This window comes from Notolepis coatsorum (assembly GCF_963971535.1).
Source record: "Notolepis coatsorum genome assembly, chromosome: 9".
NCBI classification, from domain to species: domain Eukaryota; kingdom Metazoa; phylum Chordata; class Actinopteri; order Aulopiformes; family Paralepididae; genus Notolepis; species Notolepis coatsorum.
This window is the reverse complement of record NC_140173.1, coordinates 84,828,869-84,855,461: the sequence shown is the minus strand read 5'-3', so window position 1 is coordinate 84,855,461 and position 26,593 is coordinate 84,828,869. Positions and strand designations below refer to the sequence as shown.

The window sequence follows — 26,593 nt, the reverse complement described above, 5'->3', positions numbered from 1 at the left end:
GTACCCAGCTAGCTAATGTGTTTTTGCAAATGAACTAGCTGGGTACCCAGCTAGCTCATTCACAAAATAGTCCTTGTGAATGAGCTAGCTAGGTACCCAGCTAGTTCATTCGCAAAGACACATTAGCTAGCTGGGTACCTAGCTAGCTCATTCCCAAAATACTCCTTGTGAATGAGCTAGCTAGGTACCCAGCTAGTTCATTCGCAAAGACACATTAGCTAGCTGGGTACCCAACTAGCTAGCTTGTCTTTGCGAATCAGCTAGCTGGGTAGCTAGCTAGCTCATTTGCAAGGACACATTTGTGAATGAGCTAGTTGGTTAACCAGCTAGCTGATTCATGAGTGTTTGGGGGCGGGGGGTGTTGGTGTTTGGGGGCGAGGACCAGGCCAGCAAGGCCTCACCTCCATACTAGTATAGCTGGGCAGGCATAACAGAGTGTGAATGAGCTAGTTCGTTAACGAGCTAGCTCATTCGCAAGGACACATTTGTGAATGAGCTAGTTCGTTAACCAGCTAGCTCATTCGCAAAGACCATTTTGTGAATGAGCTAGCTGGGTACCCAACTAGCTCATTCGCAAAGATGACCTAGCTAGCTGGGTACCCAGCTAGCTAATGTGTCTTTGCGAATGAACTAGCTGGGTACCTAGCTAGCTCATTCACAGGAACAATTTTGCGAATGAACTAGCTAGGTACCCAACTAGCTCATTCGCAAAGATGACCTAGCTAGCTGGGTACCCAGCTAGCTAATGTGTCTTTGCGAATGAACTAGCTGGGTACCTAGCTAGCTCATTCACAGGAACAATTTTGCGAATGAACTAGCTAGGTACCCAACTAGCTCATTCGCAAAGATTACCTAGCTAGCTGGGTACCCAGCTAGTTCATTCGCAAAGACACATTTGCGAATGAGCTAGCTCACTACCTAGGTTGCAAATGTGTCAGCTAGCTGGGTACCCAGCTAGCTAGGTAGCACGTGTCTTAGCTAGTTAACTAGCCGGTTTTGTCCCATAGGCTTTACACCAAATTTTGCCTCAGCTAGTAGCTAGCTCATTCACAAAATGGTACTTGCGAATGAGCTAGCTGGGTACCCAGCTAGCTGACACATTAGCTAGCTGGGTACCCAGCTAGCTCATTCGCAAGGACCATTTTGCGAATGAACTAGCTGGGTACCCAACTAGTTCATTCGCAAAGATAACCTAGCTAGCTGGGTACCCAGCTAGTTCATTCGCAAGGACCATTTTGCGAATGAACTAGCTGGGTACCCAACTAGTTCATTCGCAAAGATGACCTAGCTAGCTGGGTACCCAACTAGTTCATTCGCAAAGATGACCTAGCTAGCTGGGTACCCAGCTAGTTCATTCGCAAGGACCATTTTGCGAATGAACTAGCTGGGTACCCAACTAGTTCATTCGCAAAGATGACCTAGCTAGCTGGGTACCCAACTAGTTCATTCGCAAAGATGACCTAGCTAGTTCATTCGCAAGGATCATTTTGCGAATGAGCTAGTTGGGTACCCAGCTAGTTCATTCGCAACCTGCGAATGAACTAGTTGGGTACCCAGCTAGTTCATTTGCAACCTGCGAATGAACTAGCTGGGATGAGTAGCAACGTCTGGGGGCGGACGTCTAGGGGCGTGGTACATGACGTAGCTGCTGGTATTTGCATTTCAATGATAGGGCACATTTGATTGGGTCATTCTGAAGTCTGGGGGGCAGGGCTAGGCATACAGAAATACGCTACAGCCCTTTCCGTGCACGGTTCTGTTTATAGTCCCCAGCTCAACAAATTATGTGTTTTAAAATATGTTGCGACCGTCGGATTGTTGTTCAAAACGGAGGGATACTAGCTAAGGTGTGCGGGAGTTGGCGTATATAAGTTGATTGCTTTAAAACGGAGAGAAATGTCGTATTTACGCTGTTTAAAACGGGCTGATGGACGAAAATCTTTGGTTTTAGCCTAACGTATGGGGTGGTGTTCAATTCGCGAGCGGGTAAGGGGCCTACGTAATGTTTAAAGAACAACATCTAAGGTTATATGGAATTTACAAATCTAGATGTGAAGAAAGATTTTGAAAAGATGTTTTAATTTTCTTTTAAATTAGATAAGTTGCCGATGAGGAATCGTAAAAGGACGTGGCGAGGAGAGATGACGTGTGTTCGCTTCGGGTTTGCGCGATGAGCTCTGGGTATCGTAGTTTTAGTGTTTGTGAATGTTAAATGTGGGGAATGTTTGTGCTGCTGTGACACATTAAAGAACAACATCTAAGGTTATGTGGAATTTACAAATCTAGATGTGAAGAAAGATTTTGAAAAGATGTTTTAATTTTCTTTTAAATTAGATAAGTTGCCGATGAGGAATTGTAAAAGGACGTGGCGAGGAGAGATGACGTATGTTCGCTTCGAGTTTGCGCGATGAGCTCTGGGTATCGTAGTTTTAGTGTTTGTGAATGTTAAATGTGGGGAATGTTTGTGCTGCTGTGACACATTAAAGAACAACATCTAAGGTTATGTGGAATTTACAAATCTAGATGTGAAGAAAGATTTTGATTTCTGTTAAATTAGATAAGTTGCCGGATAAATTGCTATCGTTTTACCGGAAGTGGTCACGGACTCACGGCTTCTCAAACTACATTGTTCTACCGTCAACAATGTATTGAATGATCGGGAGAAACACACATCAAAATGGGTGAGTAAATAAGCTGACAATATTAGCATAGATGAATAAATAGCTAACGTTATCCAGTTGACATTACAGATCATAGCTTTCATAACGTCAGCTAACGTTAACGAAAGTAGAGTAGGTAAACACGTTCATGTTAGCTGTACTGGTTGTTCATAGCTTGCTAGCTAGCTAACGTTACCTAACGTTAGTATATCGATAGCCTAATTTAACGTTAGCTATTTATCCATACTCTAACTACAGTAAATGTCTGGATGTAACAGTACTGTATATCTGTATGTCGTGTATGTCATGATGAATTGAAAATGGGGACCTGATGTAAACAAGACTTTCTATCTCTCTGTTATGCAACCCCAATTAGCAGTTGTTTTTACTGTATTTATTCTGCAATCTTAAATAAACAAATCAAACCTTAGCTAATTTCCCCCCATGATGTGATTGATTGAAAACGTTATTAACAGATTGCAGAATGGGTACAATACAGTACGGCTAAATTCACACAAGTACTAAAGATGCAGTTTATGACATAAAGATATACAGTACTTTGTAAGAAAACGAGATAATAAAATATATATACATCCGAAGGGGACTATATTATTCTCATGTACAATGAAGTTGTGATATTTTCTGTATTGTCGCAGTGAAAGGGTTAACCCGTTGGTAGTGTGGTAGTGAAAGGGTGTATGTATCTAGCTTTTTAAATCCATTTCAAGGTACATTCACACACTGTCATACTTTTGTTTCTGAAAGACAACTACTGTTTCATATTGTGTCAGATTCTCAGATAGTGGTCCCCGCCACAACCGTGTCACCTAGTACTTTCTACAAGCTGGGCAATGACTCCTTCAAACTGGTGGCCCAGAAGATGAAGTGGGACGAGGCCAGGAGGCAGTGCCAAGCAGACGACGCATATCTGGCCAATATCCTGAACCCGATAATACAAGCCTTCATTACCCTGCAGATCCATAAGTTATTATCCATAAATTATTATTATTATCTCTGTGTGTGGCGTTAGGCGCTGAGCGTGGCACGAATAAATTATTTTTCAGCCCGCTTTTGTATCGTGCATAAGAACACAAATACTCTCGATAATCTATAGTTTATTTGAAAACTATTCATAAATCAGCCGGAAAATGACAATGTGTTTTGTGTATTCCAGTAAATGGCTATTTTCGTGGAATTTCTCTGAAATTACTAGAACTCTCCGAAACTATACTCGTATTCAAAACGGTATAAAACGGAAATGTACTGATGAAAAAACAATCCGTTTTGTACATCTTTGACTGCAAGCAAGTCATTGATAAGCGACGGGTGTATTAGACACATAGCCATAATTTAAGATATAGTTTATGCATTCGCAAATGTGCTCGTCCTCCCATTGATTAACGTGGTGGCATCCAAGCGATAAATTGTCATATCCGGCTGGCAACCAATGTGTTAACCCTTTCACTGCCACACGACAGAAGGTTAACCCTTTACTATCACGCAACCGACGGCGATGCTCCATCATTAGCTCTGCATCCGTGGAGCTAATGATGGAGCATCGCCGTCGGTTGTGTGATAGTAAAGGGCTAACCTTCTGTATTGTCACAGTGAAAGGGTCAAGGACACTGGGTCAGACAGTTGTTTGTTCACAGAGGATCTTGTTCTCTCTTGTGACTTCTCTTTTCTCAGACTGGCGGCCGGTTCAAGTGGGTGGACAACTGGCCTCTTTCCTAGTCAAGTCAAGTCAAGAGTTTTAATTGTCACGGCATACAGGTATACAATGAAATGCGGGTGGTCTTGCCCGCAACGATGTGCAATACAGTGGTACAACATATAATAGAATCCAATAAAAAAAAAAACATAGTGCAATAAACAGGTACAGGTAACATGGTGTGACATCTCGGTATCTGTACATAGTTATTTACAGAGCATGAAGGACATGCTACACCAAATGGGGGAGAAACGAGCCTACAATGAACGACGCCTGTGTCAGGGCTCTACAGTGCGAGCAAATTGCTCGCATATGCCCCTAAAAATATGTGTGTGCGAACCTGCAAAATCAAGTACTCGCACGGCGTGCGAGTGGGGCCGGCGAGTGCAGAGTACAGCCTCATTCGTCCTTTTTTTTCTCCGCTGCGAGAATCGTTAAAAAACTACAAGTCCCACAGTTCACAGCCGCATAAACGTTCCAATCACAGTAGAGTTTCCTGTGGTCACGCGACTGGAAACTGAAAGTAATTTTTAGCGTCAGCATAGATATATCTATGAGCGTCAGTGTCTGAGTCAGACAATACAGCCATGTATTGCCCATTCATTTTTATTTTGCGCGAAAGATACCGGAGAATGAGAAGTCAGGCGAGGCAGCTCATGTTACAGAGGTGATAGTTAACCAAGATACTGACGCTAGCCAGCATGCTAGCGAGGCTACACCCACTACTACCCCCACTGTAGCACCCAATGTACCCACTGTAGCTAACTAGCTAATGAAGCTACACCCAATGTACCCACTGTAGCTAACGAAGCTACACCCAATGTACCCACTTTAGCTAACGATGCTACACCCACTGGAGCCGGAGGGAAGACATACAAATTTAACGTGAATTGGCTAAACATTTTCCCATGGCTAGAGTTGGAAAACAATGTCATGTTTTGTAAATATTGCAGAAACAGGCAGGCAATACGCCCTTTGTGTCGGGAAACCCGCACCTGAAGAGATTCGGTAGTAAAACACAACGTCTCGCGGCGGCACATCCAGTCATCCAGTGTAGAGATTTGTACATATTGAGAAAGGAGAGACCATCCTTGTGAGTTTGTTTAGCACACACACACAGTGTGGGCCAGTGACTTTGGTGCTATTGCACAGTTCCGTTCCCATTTGAACATGCACATACAGAGTACTACTATACATGTACATTTATTTTTGTTTAAAAAATGTGAGTTTGTTTAGCACACACAGTGTGGGCCAGTGACTTTGGTGCTATTGCACAGTTCCGTTCCCATTTGAACATGCACATACAGAGTACTACTATACATGTACATTTATTTTTGTTTAAAAAAATGTGAGTTTGTTAATAAACTCAGTTACTAGAAAAAAATTCATTGTGCTCCTAAATTTCTTTGTGTGCTCCTAAATTTTTTCATTTAGGAGCACCTGTGCCCCTAATGAAAAAGGTTAGCGTAGAGCCCTGTCTACATGGACGTGGACCGAACGTGGAAGACGGCAGCATGCAGCAACAGCCACTACTCTCTCTGCAAGAGGTCACCAGGTCTGAATATCTCTATATGATAATAATAATAATAATAATAATAATAATAATAATAATAATAATAATAATAATAATAATAATAATAACTTAATTTGCATAGCACCTTCACAGCAGTAATGTAGACATAATGGACATAAAATAGACATAGGCATAATATTAGCATGCAATTAGCATAAAATAGTGCAATAGTGCAGTGCAATAAAATCGCTCAATTTTCCAGTACAATAATCACTGTGCATGTAATGAGTATAAGTAGCAGAGTGTATTAAAAGGCTACGGTGAACGAGGTACGTATTTAGCTTACTTTTGAAAATATTTAGTGATCTAGCCTAATGTCCATAGGGTGTTCCATGGCTTTGGTGCATCATTCGCAAAGGCTGCCTCCTTGATTTTCTTTTGGCTGTGGTTGGGAACCTTCAATAAACCAGTAGTCATTCATTAATTTGGCCGTCCTCAGACGGGTTCGCCAGTGGAGATTCCAATCATCCCGATCCTCCATACATCCGACCAGTTGCGTAGGGCTCTCCACACCTGCGTCCTTCCTCAGTATGTCTACATATGTCGGCGTGGGACATCCTCTTGGTCGTCGCCCGTGTGTTGGCTCCCAGAGCACTAGCTTGCTAGTCGGAAGTACGTGGTGTCGGTGGCAGTGACCTGCAAGTTTCATCCTCCTGGATGCCACCTTGTCGCTCAGCCTTGGTAGTCCCCCGTACAGATGCTTGTTGGTTACATGCTCATTCAGTACGCAGTTTCCCGCCTGATCTCAAACCTACCGAAGTCGGCCCATGTCACCCCACTTCTTAGGGACCTGCACTGGCTCCCCATTGCCGCACGAATCCGCTTCAAGGCCCTCGACCAGGCATATCGTGTGGCAAAGGGAACGGCTCCCGCCTACCTCCGGTCAATGGTCTCTAACTACACACCCTCAAGACCCCTATACGCTCTGCATCTTCCAGCTGCCTCAGACCTACTCCTATCCAAGCTCCGGGAGGGTCATCAAAGAGAAGCCGCCTATTCTCAGTCCTTGCCCCATAATGGTAGAACGAACTTCCCACCACAGTTAGGACAGCCGAAACTCATCCAATCTTTTGCTGTCGACTAAAGACACACTTCTTCAACCAATATCTGAAATACAATTAATAAATATATCTAACCCTAACTAACCTTACTGTCATGCACTTGTCCTAATATACTAACCCAGTGGTTATTCCTAATACCATTATTTATTGTTAACTTGTACGAAAGGGGTACTAGAACTAGCAAACTCTTCCACACAATTCTCAAACAATGCAAGGGGAATTGAGAACATAATAACTAACATTCTCACATAGCAAGTGAGAAAATGAAGAACAACTGTGAAAATTAAGAACAACTGTATTTCAGCAAATGTACTTCATTCAAACACTCTCTGAATGAACACTCTCCATATCTCTCTCACACTCTCTCCATCTCACACACTCTCTCTCTCTCTCTCTCTCTCTCACACATGCACAAAGTGTAACAGGCGAGGGATAATACAGTTCAAACAAATAAGTGTATTTCTCTGTCTTGTCAGATTCTATCTCTCCCCCACTGTGTCTCTCCCTCTCCATCTCTCTCCCCCCTCTCTCTCCTCTTTCTCTCTCCCTCTATCTCCTTCCCTTTCTCTCTCCTTCTCTCTCCCTCTCTCTCCTTCCCTTTCTCTCTCCCTCTCTCTCTTCCCCCTCTCTCTCCCCCTCATTCTGTCTCTCTCACACACACACACAAATTTTGCGTGGGCTGATCCATAGTGGGCGAGTGCCTGCGGTCAACCGCGGTGGCGATCAAACTAAAATATTTTTATTGTTTGCGGTTAATTTGCGACCTGGTTAGTTAAAATACAAATATAATTAGCATAATACCGCCGATATCCTGCATCAAATCCCGACTCTTTCCAGAGGGATCTTCTTCCAATCAAATAAAGTCTAATCCGACGGCAGTAACAGCATAAGGATGAATGAATAGTGATGTGGATGTAAATCAACAAAACACTTGTAGTTAGGGCTGGGCGATATGGCCTAAATATGATATCACGATATTTTCTGACCTTTCGGCGATACACGATACACATCACGATGTTTTTCTTTTTTACGCCAAACAATTCATTATGAGGCTTACCAAGACAGTATTTGAGTTTGCAAGCTAACATTAAAGACAAAATAAAATACCCATGCATTTAGCATTTTTATATTAGATTTAGATTATTAGATTATATATTGCATATGAGATATTATATGATTTAGATATGAAATATGATGAATTGAAAATGGGGGACCCTGATGTAAACAAGACTAAAGTCTTTCTCTGGTCTGCATCCCCTTAACAATTGTATGTATTGAGCTGTACTGTACCCATTCTGCAATATGTTAAAGTTTTAAATCAATCAATCAATAAATAGCATTTTAGCATTTTTATGAAACTACTGTATATATGTATGTCTCTAAATGTTTTGATGAATTGAAAATGGAGGACCCTTATGTAAAAAAGCCGAAAGTCTTTTTCTGGTCTTCATCCTCCTGTACTGTATTGTACCCATTCTGCAACCTTTTAATACAGTTTTCATTCATTCATTCTGACGGAAACATAATCATTTTGATTGACAGTCGAGTCTGCCAATGACGTCACACCGCTTGCACCCGCCCTGCTGTTCTTAGCACCAATCGGCAAGCGTTTGACTTCCTGAATGTCCCGTGTGCTAAACATCAACAAAGCTACTAACGTTAGCTCCCCGCGGCCGTCGAGTAGGAGACCAGTGCTTGACTAAATGAGGCATAATGATTTTACTACAACGAATGTTATAATAAAAGCCTTTCCATACATCTGTCTGATTGAAAACTTTATTAACAGACCGCGGAATGGGCATATCTCAGCACAGGCTGAGATATGAACGAGTAACGTGTGGACAGATTGACGCGACACAATCCTCTTGGGCAAAACATCACGATATCCACGATACGTTGAAAAAGTGTATCGTTAATGAACTGTACCCGATATTTATATAATATCGTCATATCGCCCAGCCCTACTTGTAGTCCATTCTAGAAGTGACGGAAGGCTTTGAGAAACGAGTGTTCAGTCGCTCGGTATAGTGTGTGGCTACTTACCAGCTTTCGCTATGCGAAACTTAATTTAGTCTCTTGAAACCTGTTTTTTCATGCATTAGTATTATCTCATCCCGATTCTCCTTATTTCAGGTGAGTGGCACTGGATCGACAACAGCGTCGTGGACTACACCAACTGGAAAGTCGGGTATCTCATGATGCAGCAGTTAAGGTGTTGATACCATTCAGCACCACATATCTGTGTGAAGCTGGCTTTTCATCCATGACGGCTCTGAAAACAAAATATAGGGCCAAGTTGAGCCTTGAGGATGACATGCGTGTTGCCTTGTCAAAGATCTCCCCACGTATTGACCGTATTATTAGCCGGCAGCAGCAGACCTCGCATTGAGCTAGAAATTTCCACTGAGTGAACTAGTGCTTATTTTCTGTATTTATTTATATTTTTTGAGAAATGGTAACTTGGTGATCCTTTTCTGTATTTAAAAAGAATACATGATTTTCTGTTTTTGAGAAATGGTCAAACTTATCCAAATATGCTATTTTTATGGAGAACAGTGCAGTGCAGCTGCAACAGATAGCACTTTAGTGATCCTTTTCTGTATTTAAAAAAAATACATGATTTTCTGTTTTTGAGAAATGGTCACACTTATACAAATATGCTATTTTTATGGAAAAGTGTGCAGCTGCATGTGCAGCTGCAACAGATAGCACTTTAGTGATAATTTTCTGTAATTATTAATGCTATTTGATTTACTAATAACTACAAGCAGTGTAATGTCAACAGTACTAAGCCATTTAGACCTGAAACACCTGTTAATAATGCATTATATAGCCTGCATATACACACAAATGTGTTTCCCGGTTTCTTAAATAAACATTATTTTTGAAAGCAAGCACTTTTGTCATCATTGTAGCAAAAAAGACAGGACCGGAAAAGTCTTTATCGTATGTAGGGGTGACCCCCCCCCCCCCCCCAACCACCTCCAATGTACAGTCCCCCCCCCCCACCCCACCTACCCAACCTCCTCCAATGTACAGTTTCTACGTCAAATGTATATACTCTCTTTTCTGGACTATTTTTGTATCACAAACGGTACTGTATTTGCAAATCTGGTAAATCTGGTATGTCATAAATGTATAGATGTAGCAGTACTGTCTATCTGTGTGTCATGTATGTCATATATGTCCTGATGAATTGAAAATGGGGGACCCTGATGTAAACAAGACGAAAGCCTTTCTCTGGTCTGCATCCCCTTAACAATTGTGTGTATTGAGCTGTACTGTACTGTACCCATTCTGCAATATGTTAATACAGTTTTCAATCAATCATTCGGTCATGTTGCATTGCAACTACCGCCCTGTTTCTATTCTTATCTCCATCTCGAAAGTCATGGAAAAAATAGTCTACGAACAGGTCGAAAAGTACCCAGCGGAAAAAAATCTAATCTACGAATTCCAATCTGGCTTCAGAACATCCCACTCCACTGACACATTGATTGATTGAAAAGTTTATTAACAGATTGCAGAATGGGTACAGTACAGCTCAATACATACAATTGTTAAGGGGATGCAGACCAGAGAAAGACTTTCGTCTTGTTTACATCAGGGTCCCCCATTTTCATTCATTCATCATCAATTCACCTGCTCTATTTGAACGACCACATCAAACAAGAGGTGGACGCAGGCAAATACTGCGGCATGGTCATGCTGGACCTACAAAAGGCCTTCGACACTGTCAATCACTCCATTCTGATTGAGTGAGCTGGATGCAATCCTACCTGCAGCTGTGTTTGTCGACGGTGACTTGAAATGCAAAGCAGTTGAATATATATATATTCCATGAAATATGACAGAATCAACAGACGAATATTTATGTGGCGATAAAATACAAGACTTTGAATGCGATATCGACCCAGAAAGACGTGTTTAATTCCATTGAAGCCAATTGTAATTATTATACGGAGTAACAATTTAGTGAATGTATAGTATTAGATAACACATTTTCGTTAATACATTTCAAGGGGGGTCTATGTAGAAGACGTCAATGCTGCTTACAATACTTTTTTGAATATCTATCGGACACTTTACGATAGGCACTGCCCAATGGTTCAACATAAACAAAAAAGTAATGACAATATAAAACCATGGATAACAAAGTGGTTAGAGAATGCATGTAAAAAGAAAAACAAACTATAGAGATTTGATCAAATGTAGAAAAAAGGCTGCTGAAACTAAATACAAAGTGTATAAGAATAAGTTAGTATTCATTATGAGATGGGCCAAGAAAGATTATTACAATAGATTGTTAGGCGGAAATAAAAATAATAAATAAGGTAATGGGAAATAAATCAGCGTCCATAAAAATGCCTAGCCATTTCATTAGTAATAGTAAGACTATAAAAAACATGAATGAGGTGGTTAATGAATTCAACAATTTTTTTGTGAATGTGGGGCCAAATCTGGCAGATGCCATTCAAAAACACGATGAACCATTACAGGAAGGATGGAGAGGAGATAGTAAAGTACTGCAGTCTATGTTTTTGGGAAATGTCAGTGAAGCAGAAATCATATCCATTGTATCAAAGTCAAAGAATAAGACATCCATTGACAGTGATGGGATAATAATAATTTTATTTGTATAGCACTTTTCATACAGAGGTTGCAGTTCAAAGTGCTTCACAACAGTAGAACATACAGGCATAAGCAAGCATAAAAAAATTATAAGAACATTTAAATACAAAGAGATAGAGATACAGTAATACAAATCTAGTCCCTTTGCAGGTTGATGTGAACACAACATGCAAAGAACATGCAATACAAAGATAATAAACATACATACTAATTGTGTAGTAGTTATTATTATTGTATTAATATTCTACAGTATCGGCAGATCGCTGCCATCTCAAATGAATCTTCTGTACATCCCTGCAAGAAAGCCATTGAGAATATATATACTGTGTTATTTAATTTATTTAATCCATATGTGTTGTCTGGAAGCACTTTGCCGTATTCTATTATAATATTTTTTTTGTTTGTGTTTTATGTTACATACGTCTGGTGGCAATCAATTTCCCCCTTTGGGGATTAATACAGTATATTCTCTCAAATCATTTTCAATTCTCCGTTTTCTATCAACAAATCTCGCATATCCTTGTCAGACAGATTGCCATACATGTCCTATTACATTCTAACATTTCTCTACTCTACTACTGTAACGTTGAATCTTGAGACACAACTATATTTGAAAGGAACTGCAAACTTGAACCACGGCCGTGACGTATGTTCGCTTCCGGTTTGCGCGATGAGTTACTGTATAAACGGTTTCCATCTAGTCCCTTTGCAGGTTGATGTGAACACAACATGCAAAGAACATGCAATACAAAGATAATAAACGTACATACTAATTGTGTAGTAGTTAGTTATTATTATTAAACACTAAAACTACGATACCCAGAGCTCATTGCGCAAACCGGAAGCGAACATACGTCAACTTTCCTCGCCACGTCCTTTAACTATTCCTCACCGGCAACTTATCTAATTTAAAAGAAAATTAAAACATCTTTTCAAAATCTTTCTTCACATCTAGATTTGTAAATTCCACATAACCTTAGATGTTGTTCTTTAAACATTACGTAGGCCCCTTACCCGCTCGCGAATTGAATGCCACCCCATACGTTAGGCTAAAACCAAGGATTTTCGTCCATCAGCCCGTTTTAAACAGCGTAAATACGACATTTCTCTCCGTTCTTAAAGCAATCAACTTATATACGCCAACTCCCCCACACCTTAGCTAGTATCCCTCCGTTTTTAACAACAATCCGACGGTCGCAACATATTTTAAAACACATAGTTTGTTTAGCTGGGGACTATAAACAGAACCGGTGTATCCGTATTTCTGTATGCCTACCTAGCCCTGCCCCCAGACTTCAGAATTACCCACTATATATTATATTCTCAATGGCTTTCTTGTTGCAGGGATGTACAGAAGATTCATTTGAGATGGCAGCGATCTGCCGATACTGTAGAATATTAATACAATAATAATAACTAACTACTACACAATTAGTATGTACGTTTATTATCTTTGTATTGCATGTTGTGTTCACATCAACCTGCAAAGGGACTATAATATGGAAACCGTTTATACAGTAGCTCATCGCGCAAACCGGAAGCGAATATACGTCATCTTTCCTCGCCACGTCCTTTAACTATTCCTCACCGGCAACTTATCTAATTTAAAAGAAAATTAAAACATCTTTTCAAAATCTTTCTTCACATCTAGATTTGTAAATTCCACATAACCTTAGATGTTGTTCTTTAAACATTACGTAGGCCCCTTACCCGCTCGCGAATTGAACGCCACCCATACGTTAGGCTAAAACCAAAGATTTTCGTCCATCAGCCCGTTTTAAACAGCGTAAATACGACATTTCTCTCCGTTCTTAAAGCAATCAACTTATATACGCCAACTCCCCCACACCTTAGCTAGTATCCCTGCGTTTTTAACAACAATCCGACGGTCGCAACATATTTTAAAACACATAATATTAGCTAAAACCAAAGATTTTCGTCCATCAGCCCGTTTTAAACAGCGTAAATACGACATTTCTCTCCGTTCTTAAAGCAATCAACTTATATACGCCAACTCCCCCACACCTTAGCTTGTATCCCTCCGTTTTTAACAACAATCCAAGGTCGCAACATATTTTAAAACACATAATTTGTTGAGCTGGGGACTATAAACAGATCCAGGGTGCACGGAAAGGGCTGTAGCGTATTTCTGTATGCCTAGCCCTGCCCCCAGACTTCAGAATGACCCAATCAAATGTGCCCTGTCATTGAAATGCAAATACCAGCATCTGCGTCATGTACCACGCCCCTAGACGTCCGCCCCCAGACGTTGCTACTCATCTCAGCTAGTTCATTCGCAGGTTGCGAATGAACTAGCTGGGTACCCAACTAGCTCATTCGCAAAGATGACCTAGCTAGCTGGGTACCCAGCTAGCTAATGTGTCTTTGCGAATGAACTAGCTGGGTACCTAGCTAGTTCATTCGCAAGGATCATTTTGCGAATGAACTAGCTGGGTACCCAACTAGTTCATTCGCAAAGATGACCTAGCTAGCTGGGTACCCAGCTAGTTCATTCGCAAGGATCATTTTGCGAATGAGCTAGTTGGGTACCCAACTAGCTCATTCGCAAAGATGACCTAGCTAGCTGGGTACCTAGCTAGCTCATTCGCAAAGACAAATTTGCGAATGAGCTAGCTCACTACCTAGGTTGCAAATGTGTCAGCTAGCTGGGTACCCAGCTAGCTAGGTAGCACGTGTCTTAGCTAGTTAACTAGCCGGCTTTGTCCCATAGGCTTTACACCCAATTTTGCCTCAGCTAGTAGCTAGCTCATTCGCAAAATGGTCCTTGCGAATGAGCTAGCTGGGTACCCAGCTAGCTGACACATTAGCTAGCTGGGTACCCAGCTAGCTCATTCGCAAGGACCATTTTGCGAATGAACTAGCTGGGTACCCAACTAGTTCATTCGCAAAGATGACCTAGCTAGCTGGGTACCCAGCTAGTTCATTCGCAAGGATCATTTTGCGAATGAACTAGCTGGGTACCCAACTAGTTCATTCGCAAAGATGACCTAGCTAGCTGGGTACCCAGCTAGTTCATTCGCAAGGATCATTTTGCGAATGAGCTAGTTGGGTACCCAGCTAGTTCATTCGCAAAGATGACCTAGCTAGCTGGGTACCCAGCTAGTTCATTCGCAAGGATCATTTTGCGAATGAGCTAGTTGGGTACCCAGCTAGTTCATTCGCAACCTGCGAATGAACTAGCTGGGATGAGTAGCAACGTCTGGGGGCGGACGTCTAGGGGCGTGGTACATGACGTAGCTGCTGGTATTTGCATTTCAATGATAGGGCACATTTGATTGGGTCATTCTGAAGTCTGGGGGCAGGGCTAGGCATACAGAAATACGCTACAGCCCTTTCCATGCACCCTGGTTCTGTTTATAGTCCCCAGCTCAACAAATTATGTGTTTTAAAATATGTTGCGACCTTGGATTGTTGTTAAAAACGGAGGGATACTAGCTAAGGTGTGCGGATGTGTGGATGTGTGCTTAGCTGGAGCTGAGGATGCGGAAAAAATTCTTATTGGGGATTGGAACACGGATATGCAACAAAAAAATGCACCCGTCTTCAAATCCTTCAATAGGTTTTGTGATCTGCACGGCCTCAGCCAACTAATCACCCAACCCACAAGGATATGTGAATCAACTCAGACTACCATTGACCTCATACTGACCTCTGACAAGTCCAAGATCTCCAGTAAAGGGGTTATAGCATGCGGGTTAAGTGATCATTACATGATATTCTGTACCCGCAAAAAGCTAAAACTAAAGGCTGGCTGTCACAAAACAGTCACATCTAGAGACCTCAAAACCTACTCTAGCGAGGCCTTTAACCTTGAACTGGAGAGTCTGGACTGGTCAGATGAACTCAATGGTACACTGGTTGAAGAAACTTGGCTTGGCTTCAAAACCAAATTTTCATCAATACTAAACAAAATGGCCCCCCTAAGAACCACCAGGGTAAAAAATCGCGCTGAGCCATGGATGCACACTGAAATACTGACCGCTATGAAAGCCAGAGACAAAAAATGCTCTGAGTTTCGTAAAAGTCAGTCAAAGCTTACCAAAAGCACGAGCAGTGAACTCCAAGACCACGTGACTGAACTCAAACTAGAAAGAAACAGACTAAGAAATGACGTAAACTCCATGATCAAAACTGCAAAAAAAAATTTCATCAATGACAAAACCGAGGAAAACAAAAATAAACCACGTGAACTTTGGAAATTACTCAACAATCAACTAGGCTGCAGTAAAAAACTCAAAACCAGGTTCTCAAACATAAACATAAAGACGGACAACACGCTCATCACAGACAAGCTGGATGTAGCCAATTACTTAAACACATTCTTCACAAACATAGCCACAACACTGGTAAACAAACTACCCTCCCACTCAGGGCAGTATGGGGTAGAACACATAGTAGCATACTACATGAACCTAGGCGTCCACAAAGACGACTTCAAACTGGAAATAGTAACTACAGATGAGGTACTCAAAAAACTGAGCGCCCTCCAACCAAACAAGGCCACTGGCCATGACAACATCCCCTCCAAATTCCTCAGAGACTCAGCAGCAGCCATCACCCCAGTCATCACACACATAATAAACCTCTCCATAAAACAGGGACACGTCCCCAAGGACTTCAAAATTGCGAGAGTAACACCCCTGCACAAAAAGGGCAGCAAATTAGACCCGGGTAACTACCGCCCTGTTTCTATCCTTACATCCATCTCGAAAGTCATAGAAAAAATAGTATACGAACAGATCGAAAAATACCTCGCGGAAAAAAATCTAATCTACGAATTCCAATCTGGCTTCAGAACATCCCACTCCACTGACACATGCCTTCTCTACTTGAACGACCACATCAAACAAGAGGTGGACGCGGGCAAATACTGCGGCATGGTCATGCTGGACCTACAAAAGGCCTTCGACACTGTCAATCACACCATTCTGATTGACAAGCTAAAAGCAATTGGTTTTGATAGTTTATCAGTGAGCTGGATACAATCCTACCTGGAGGGGAGGGAACAGATGGTGGAAGTAAACGGTACCCTATCCCCCCCCCTCACAGTGAGCTGTGGTGTTCCACAAGGAAGCATACTAGGACCGCTACTATTCCTAATTTATGCAAATGACATGTCGTCAGCTTGTGACTGCAACTTGTTCCTGTTTGCGGACGACTCAGCCCTGCTGGTCTCTGACAAGAACAAGTTACAGGTTGAAAAAGCCCTCAGCTCGGAACTAGGCAAAATCTGCATATGGCTCGCCGACAACAAACTATCATTACACATGGGCAAAACAGAGTCCATTCTCTTCGGTTCAAATAACAAACTCAGCAAGACTGACGGCTTCTCGGTTACAGTGGGTGACAATATTGTCACAAGGAAAGATGAAATTACCTACCTGGGTTCCATCCTAGAGGCTAATCTTTCCTGTGACAAAATGGCATCCAATGTAATAAAAAAAGTCAACCAACGAACGCGATTCTTGTACCGGATCTCCTCTCTGGTAAACAAGAATACCCTGAAGACTCTAGCAGGAGCACTCATTCAAGGGTACTACGACTATGCTTGCACCTCATGGTACCAAAGCACCTCAAAGGCACTAAAAAACAAATTACAAACATCTCAAAACAAGCTAGTCAGACTACTACTTGACCTGACTCCTAGAACCCACCTCACCCCTGCCCACTTTGACAACCTAGGATGGCTTAGAGTAGACGACAGAGTACAGCAACTTGCAATGGGCCTGGTCTACAAGATACACTACGCGACCAAGGTACCCATGTACATGTCAAAATACTTCCCAAAGGTCAGTGAATACCACGATCACAACACCAGAGGGAGCTCCACAAATCATGTAAAACCCAGATTCGGCTCAAACAAGGGACTAAACACGTTTCGCAATTATGCCACATCAATGTGGAACGCCCTGCCTAAAGCTGTAAAGGAATGTGAATCACTACCCACCTTCAAAAACACTCTCAAAAAACACCTACGTGAGACTGCAATTCGAAACTGGCCCCTACAAATGTCCTAACCTAGTTGTACAGTAAATGACCAAGTAAGGCTTTGTCAACATTCCAATGTACAGTGTAAAATGTGTATGTGTCCCCAACCCCCCCCCCCCCCCCCCCCCCCCCCCCACCTCCAATGTACAGCCCTCACCCAACCCACCCAACCCCACCCCACCAACCTCCTCCAATGTACAGTTTCTACGCCAAATGTATATACACTCCTTTTCTGGACACTTTTGTATCACAAACAGTACTGTATTTGCAAATCTGATATGTCATAAATGTATAGATGTAGCAGTACTGTCTATCTGTATGTCATGTATGTCATATATGTTATGATGAATTGAAAATGGGGGACCCTGGTGGAAACAAGACGAAAGTCTTTCTCTGGTCTGCATCCCCTTAACAATTGTATGTATTGAGATGTACTGTACTGTACCCATTCTGCAATCTGTTAATAAACTTTTCAATCAATCAATCAATCAGTTGGCGTATATAAGTTGATTGCTTTAAAACGGAGAGAAATGTCGTATTTACGCTGTTTAAAACGGGCTGATGGACGAAAATCTTTGGTTTTAGCTAATATTATGCGTTTTAAAATATGTTGCGACCGTCGGATTGTTGTTAAAAACGCAGGGCTACTAGCTAAGGTGTGCGGGAGTTGGCGTATATATGTTGATTGCTTTAAGAACGGAGAGAAATGTCGTATTTACGCTGTTTAAAACGGGCTGATGGACGAAAATCTTTGATTTTAGCTAATATTATGCGTTTTAAAATATGTTGCGACCGTCGGATTGTTGTTAAAAACGCAGGGATACTAGCTAAGGTGTGCGGGAGTTGGCGTATATAAGTTGATTGCTTTAAGAACGGAGAGAAATGGCGTATTTACGCTGTTTAAAACGGGCTGATGGACGAAAATCTTTGGTTTTAGCCTAACGTATGGGGTGGCGTTCAATTCGCGAGCGGGTAAGGGGCCTACGTAATGTTTAAAGAACAACATCTAAGGTTATGTGGAATTTACAAATCTAGATGTGAAGAAAGATTTTGAAAAGATGTTTTAATTTTCTTTTAAATTGGATAAGTTGCCGGTGAGGAATAGTTAAAGGACGTGGCGAGGAAAGATGACGTATATTCGCTTCCGGTTTGTGCGATGAGCTCTGGGTATCGTAGTTTTAGTGTTTAACGAAGACCACTACACTTCCGCGTTACATTGAAATCGGGGAGGAGATTGCGGGGGGAGCATATGAATGAATGTGGATGAGAGCCGTGATGTAAGTGGTTGCCGATACGGCTGTGGGGGTGCTAGAGACATGATCGAATAGACGTTTATGCGCCTCGCTCTCCTGAACACGGCGTGACCCATAACTAATCGATCAGAACTAAATCGGCAGAGAAAAAGCCCATTTTAAAGCACCTATTCCGCATGGACATGCGCAGAGTGCCCATGGAGTCTGGACGACGCGAGATGACGCTCGAATGAATGTGGACTGTTCTATCAGAGGGGGGAGCTTCGGTGGCCAATGTCCTTTCAGCCGAACAGGATAATGAAAAAATGATCCCACTAAATGGCCAGACGCGTCTTATGGCGACATCTACAATTACCTCATTGAGTCTCCAGGTAGACTAATGTTTATATTTAAGTGCAGCGGTCTGTAGCCACTTACATGACCATCGAAGCTCCCCCCTCTGATGGAACAGTCCACATTCATTCATAATCCAATGTACAGTGTTGTTTGTACAGTTGTACAGTGTCCCCCACCCACCCCTCCTACCCAACCCCCCCCCCCACTCCTACCCAACATATTGTTTTCTGAATGATATTTACTATTATAGATGTTGCATTAAGTTTAAGTAGAATTAACAATTCCCCCCCAAAATCTATCTACTTTCTCTAAATATCTCTCATGTATCTCTGTACATGTCAAAATACTTCCCAAAGGTCAGTGAATACCATGATCACAACACCAGAGGGAGCTCCACAAATCATGTAAAACCCAGATTCGGCTCAAACAAGGGACTAAACACGTTTAGCAATTATGCCACATCAATGTGGAACGCCCTACCCAAAGCTGTAAAGGAATGTGAATCACTACCCACTTTCAATAACACTCTCAAAAAACACCTACGGGAGACTGCAATTCGAAACTGGCCCCTACAAATGTCCTAACCCACACAGGAAAAACTGGGGAGTCATTTTCCCAGAGTAATTATTACGGAGTTATTATTTTCCTCTCAAGTAGTCATATTTACTCCATTTGGGGCATAATCATTGCCTGTGGCCAATAGAGTGAGAGTAAAGTTCCAGAAGAGTTTCTATTGGAGTAATACAGCATTGGTCACGCCTACTATCCATATAATTCCCAAAGGTGCCGACGCCATCTTTCTCTCTCGCCAAGTCCTCGCTTCAAGCTCAGGTGCAGCAAGAGCGCAATACAGCGATATTTTCCTTCTCTTGGATGCCAAATACAAGGTAAGATTATTATTATTATTTGTTAATTTATTAAACAGCAATGTGTGTAACTAATTTGCAACATTACAGCTAAGCCACAGAGCCATCTATCACGATGTTCGCATGTTAGCTGCTATACGTTTGCACGCACGCTATTAAATAAACGTTTTACAGTTGTATGGACAAGTATTCAATTATCAACAGTATTGCTATCAGGGACAGTGCACATTAATCAACATGTCGGTTTTCATGTAAAATGTATATGAGCTAGTGTATAGCCAGAAGCTAATTTCCACCTGTATAGGCCTGAGACCATACCTGTAGACCATGCCTGTAGGCTGTTGTTAAAAGTAGTGATATAACTATATCCATACAAAAACTGACTTATTAAGAACATACAAGACAAGTAGACATAGTACAGGAGATGGAACAATTATATGTTACATGTTGGCGGTTTTTGCTGAAACGGTGGCAGAGACAACGTGTGTTTTACTCTAAATAGAGTCACCGTACATTACAGCTAAGCCACAGAGCCATCTATCACGATGTTAGCATGTTAGCTGCTAGCACGCACGCTATTAAATAAACGTTTTACAGTTTTATGGACAATAACTTAAGAACAGGTACGTCGGTGCAACACGAGTATTCAATTATCAACAGTATTGCTATCAGGGACAGTGCACATTAATCAACATGTCGGTTTTCATGTAAAATGTATATGAGCTAGTGTTAGCCAGAAGCTAATTTTCACCTGCATGCGGCTATACCTGTATAGGCCTGAGACCATACCTGTAGACCATGCCTGTAGGCTGTTGTTAAAAGTAGTGATATAACTATATCCATACAAAAACTGACGTATTAAGAACATACAAGACAAGTAGACATAGTACAGGAGATGGAACAATTATATGTTACATGTTGGCGGATTTTGCTGAAGAGACAACGTGTGTTTTACTCTAAATAGAGTCACGTAAATTTGCCGCAATGTGCTGTAGGTTGACTGTTTTACTAGTGGTAAATGGACATAACAAGTTAATTTGACGCACTGTTCGGTTCAACAAGTGTTTATTTGAACCATTGTACTGGGTTGACTAATTTGTGTGTTCTGCCTCCATGTATAATATAATGGAAACTTGTGGAACTATCCTCACAGTAAATTTCACAGAGTAAATTTTACTCAAACTGAGTCAATTTGAGCCCAAGACGTGAGTAAAGTTTTACTCAGTTTGAGTAAAATGTACTCAGCGAAATTTACTGTATGGTGCTTTTGTAATATTTTCTAATTGTAACACTCCTCATAATGCATGAGTTGTTGTGCCCTATATGTATCATCTTAGTAACTGTTATTATTTATTTGCCATCAGATGCAGGCTGTACGTGTTAAACACGTTGACCGGCAGAAATTCATCTGTTTTGAGGGCCAATTGACCTTCACAACTTTTTTGGAGTGTGGTGAGTGAAACATTTTGCACAGCGTGCCGTTGGTTCTCAAAATGGCGTCCGCCTTGATAGTTAGGAACCAAATGGACCCTTATTGGTCTGTAACTCTGACTGTGTACAAATGGACCCCAACGTCCATTGTACACCGTCAAGAGTTAAATTAACATTGATTTTACAATATAAATTGGGGTCCCAAAGATACAAATGCCATTAAATGGGTGCCCTTGGAATTAAAATGGTTGAGAATCACTGCTAGAGCCGTACAAATATTGTCTTATGGGGGTCCATGGCACATCTTTTCAAATGGGGGGTCTGTGGGCTAATTGTCAATTTGGGGGGTCCTTGACATGAAATGTTTGAGAACCACTGCCCTATGCAACAACATACTGGGTATCAGTTTAGGCTTTCCCTACATGTTAATTTAAGCTGTAGGCCTACAGTACAAAGCACAATCCATTTTATTTAGGATAGAGTGAACCAATCAATGTCTTACACCCCTTCCTGACAGGCAGTGACGCGAGCGAGCGTGATTGCGAAAATGATTAAAATGTATTCGTTTCAATCAGACTATCCTGACCTGCCGCGAGCGACAGCAAACTGAGCGGCGATGTCGTTCCCCCCTCAAATATTCGCTCGCTGTGTCTCTAGTTGAGCGATTACGCGGCCGAGTCACGCCCCTAAACACTTTTTATTGGTCAAGAATCGCAGGCTGCTTTGCCCCTGTGTGCTTCCAGGTAACACACACACAGACACACCCGGACACGCGCCGCCTCATATCAGGACAGTGTCGCGCACGATTTCGTCTCCAGTTCGCACGCTCGCTGCCTGTCAGGAACCGGTGTTAAGTATGTCAATTAAGGCTGTCAATCTTCCTCATATGATCACATTTTCAGTGGCTATTTTAATATCCCATTTTATGACATTTTAATTAATACAAATTAAATAAATTGCACAACAGATTTATCAATAAGCTTGTGCAATCTTGTTTTGTCTATAGTTGCCAAGAAATTTGAAATTCCTAGTACCTTGGACTTAAAGGTCTATGATGACTCAAACACTGAAGTCGACGACGAGGCGTTTCAATTTCTTCTAAAAAAACCAGACCTGGGTGTGTTGGAGATTTGTTCACCCCAAGACTCAAATCCTGAAGGTGAGTTGCTAACATGGAGCCTTATAGCCTCATCCATACAGTCCTGGCTGCTTGAAGCCTTTTTACAACATTTCCGGGTTCCCGTTTTTTTCGCTCTGATTGGCCAGGTTATGTGACATGAGCGGCAATCGTGGGACGGCAAGTTTCTACACTGGTTAAGGGCACTCTTCGAAGTTGGTTAAGGTTAGAGTTTGTCTTAGAGCATGGCGATAGAACGCCAGGTAGTTTGCAGGCTGTTCGACGTGGAAATGGGCAAACACGCTATTGGGCGCACATGTCACATGACCTGGCCAATCAGAGCGCCGGAAACGCGGATGCGTTGTAAAAAGGCTACACGTGTCCTGGCTAACCTAAAATGTCACACAGGTACTGTGTATTTTTGTACTTTGAAATGATCTTTGTATATATGCCCAATGTAACGTGTGGATCCTTCCTAATCTAATGTGGTCTTTTTACATTACACTTGTCACAAACATTCCTATCTAATCACACTTATATGTCTACATGATTGTTAGATTCAGTGAGGACCTCTGCAAGCAACTCCAGCAGCCAAAGCTCCGTTCTCAGCTCTGGTGCAGACAATGAGGGGGAGTCTGATGACACCATCATTTTGCAGTCTAGTCCTGCTCCAAGAAACGGTGCTGACCTGACTCGTATCACTCTGGTAAGCTTTGCATATGACTGTTTGAAATGGAGATGGTGACTCTGATAAAGGGGTAGCATGGGCATTGGGGATGGCCAAGTACAATTGGGGAGAAAATGGGGGTGGGGGGGGGGTCATGGTTTACATTTGTCACCTTAACCCTTTCACTGCCGCACAACAGCAGGTTAACCCTTTCACTGCCGCACTACAGAAGGTTAACCCTTTCACTGCCGCACTACAGAAGGTTAACCCTTTACTATCACATACTGTACCACATACTGTATACCACATACTGGTACTAGTGTGGCAGTGAAAGGGTTAAATATACTTGGCCACCAAATGACTGTCTATCCATGTGTGTCCTCCCCCCCCCCCCCCCTTTTTACTCCCGCTTAGATGACTGAAAAGATTCTGAGGGACACAGCTGGAGGAGAGAGGATCATTGCCGATTATGCTCGGACGAAAACCCTAACGGATACCAGAAGACGCGACATGGTGAAGATATTGGTTGCGCACATGGCAAAAGAGCATGGGTAATTATGTTATCTAAACATTACGCACCCAATACACATTTTTGGTTTTTACTAAGATCCTCCTTTTTGCAGAATTGGTAAATGATAAATGGTTATCCAAAGCGCTTTACATAGATTGTGCAGAAGGCATTGGCACAGCAATACTTTTGTTTGGATCTCATACTTGTGTATGTGTGCACTGTAGGACGAGTCCTTCAAGGCGTGTTAAAGAAGACTACGCAAAGGGCATCACTGCCTTATTCCCATACCTGGCCGATCCCCAGGGCAATTTGGGATATGTAAGTACATCAGGGAAAAGTGCAGAGAGACATTTCATCGGCGACTCAGTGCATGTGTGTTCCTGTGGGTCGCCCATCTTGCGTGTGTGTTAAAACTGCATGACAAATAAAGACTTCTAGTCTAACAATTATTATGTTTATAGGTCATTCTTGTTATATAATTTCTAGGGATGTTCGATATTGGCTTTTTTTTACCGATATCCGATATACCGATATTGTCCAACTCTTTAATTTCCAATACCGATATCAACCGATACCGATATATGCAGGGTTTCTCCCCCCCCCCCCCCCCCCCCCCAAAAGGAATAATTTCAGGTAATTAACATTAGGCTACATATCTCTTGTCGTGGAATTAACACAACATTATGCATAACATTATCCAATCACATGCATGGTACATAAAACACCAACCCCATTACTCCTCACTTCTCTGGAATTGCTTAAAAGGGCTGTGCGGAGTACGATTTCAACTAAATATTTGTTAACATTTCTGTATGCTGACCATTTCTCCTAACCTCAACAATTTAAGAACCACAGATGTCCTACCTGTTGACCTTGATTTTAGCAATTCTTCAGAGAAGGGCATGTGTTAAGTTTTAAGGAGAGAAATAAACACATTTACACATGCCCATTTAAACCAAATAACTTTTTTTTTTCCTCTTTACTTCTTGTGTTTTAGGAGCAGTATTACAATCCAGTAGATGGGAGTGGGTTTCTGGCATGGAGGGTGAAATCACTTCAAAAGATAGCATCAGAGGGACAAAAGAAGAGCCGTAATGTTCAGCCACTGATCGGTATGTAATTTTGATTGTCCCAGTCCACTGTTTATCTAGCAACTGTGAAGATGGATCATTATAGTAAATGCATATCACTGGAAAGTATTGCAGCAGTATGTGTGGTTTCTACACTGTTACAGGTGGTCCAAGTTCTGGCGACAGAGCCCCCTTCTCTGAGGAAAACCAGCTAACCACAGACACCCAGTTTCGTGAGGCCAGTGCACTGATGAAGCATACAACTGATGAAGCAATCATCAAGGAGAAGATGAAACAGACCTTCACCCATCGCCAAGAAATGATGCACGACCCAATCTAGTCCTCTGAAATATTCACCACCTTTCCAAGATTCCTAGACATCACAGGAATGGTATGTGGCTTGCATTAAAGTCTAACTGAAATAAAAAATGACCTTTTTAAACAATTTAGATCACATCCCTGGTCATAGGGTGAACCTATTTAATAGGGCTGTCCCTGACTAAGGATTTGGATGGTTGACTAGGATTGTTAAAAAAAAAAAAAAAAAAAAAAATTATCATTCCATTTGGGCTGTGGGGGGTGCTTAATGTCTGAAGGAGTCAACTGAAGGCTTCTTGTCCTCTGCAAAAGCATACAATTGGTCCACTGATGAAATCCTCTTTCAGTGCCTCTGTGCCTGTTTTCGTAGGCAGTTAGCCTCTGGTATGCCTGCCATTAGCGTTAGCCACGCTTCTATGCCTCTTTTCTTTTGAAAAAAATTATAATATATATATATATATATATTTTTTTTTTTTTTATAATATTATATTCGACTAAGAGGTTGGCCAGTCGACTACGGCCCCTTTCGACCGATTAGTCGACTAATCGATTAATAGGGGTCAGCCCTACTATTTAACAATGTATGACAAAAAAATTTCAACCATGTTTTATTCCATCTTGTCTGCAGATTGAGCAGGATTTCAGTCTGATGTTTGGTGATGACATCTCTGCAAAGTTCCTGGAGAAGTGGCCTACTTTCTGCAGGCAGAAAGTCCTTGAACAAAGCCGTGGCCTCACCCAGACCGGCGACCTTCAAGACCTGCTTCAGAATGCTGAATCCACAACAGACACAATAGAACTGAACAATGGTATGCTTGAATTAAAGGAATATAATAATGGAAGGGTGAATTGTTTTTTAAACAAATGGAAACACAGCTTTTAGTCAAATGTATTTCTGATTTTTTTTATTTAATTTTTTGTATTTTTAGCATGGGACAGTGAAATGTCCTCCCTCTTGCTTCTTGTCCACCTCCTGCCACCATCACCTCAGGGACGCAACAAGAGACCGGGAAAGCTCTCAGCCAGAGAAGCCATTGACTCCCTTGTGAAGTTCATAAAGGTAAGGTTACAGTTGCCTATATTATCGGCCGATATTGGCATTCAAATGTGATATAGGAAAATATCGGTAAAAAAAAAATGAATTATTCTTTTTACATTTCTATAACCAACTTTTATTTACCCAGGCAAGTAAGAACAAATTCTGATTTTATTTATTGTCAAAAGTATGCATAATGTTATGTTAATTCCACAACAAGACATATGTAATGTTAATTACCTGAAATTATTCAGTTTTTTGGGGGGGAAACCCTGCATATATCGGTATCGGTTGATATTGGTATTGGAAATTAAGAGTTGGACAATATCGGTATATCGGTAA

At 41.7% G+C, this 26,593-nt stretch overlaps 1 protein-coding gene across 4 annotated transcripts; it reads left to right on the top strand.

Moving 5' to 3' along the window:
* The first annotated feature begins 2,582 nt into the window (after positions 1 to 2,582).
* On the top strand, positions 2,583 to 9,862 carry LOC311234155 (macrophage mannose receptor 1-like). 4 transcript variants are annotated; one of them, XR_014620066.1, is made up of 5 exons: positions 2,583 to 2,681; positions 3,452 to 3,644; positions 4,350 to 4,433; positions 5,832 to 5,926; positions 9,139 to 9,862. XR_014620066.1 is itself a non-coding variant. In XM_084321270.1 (4 exons), the coding sequence occupies exons 1-4, from the start codon at positions 2,678 to 2,680 to the stop codon at positions 9,140 to 9,142; spliced, it is 285 nt and encodes a 94-aa protein (XP_084177396.1). In that variant the 5' UTR covers positions 2,583 to 2,677; the 3' UTR covers positions 9,143 to 9,862. The 4 variants fall into 4 exon arrangements, 1 of the variants encoding a protein (XP_084177396.1); XR_014620067.1 differs by having other exon boundaries at positions 5,806 to 5,918; XR_014620068.1 differs by having other exon boundaries at positions 5,806 to 5,926.
* Positions 9,863 to 26,593: the final 16,731 nt, after the last annotated feature.

Bases quoted from the DNA above. Each gene is read 5' to 3' on its own strand.
- LOC311234155 (XM_084321270.1), top strand. The intron at 3,645-4,349 runs GTTATTATCCAT...CTCTTTTCTCAG, and splicing joins ATTACCCTGCAGATCCATAA to ACTGGCGGCCGGTTCAAGTG.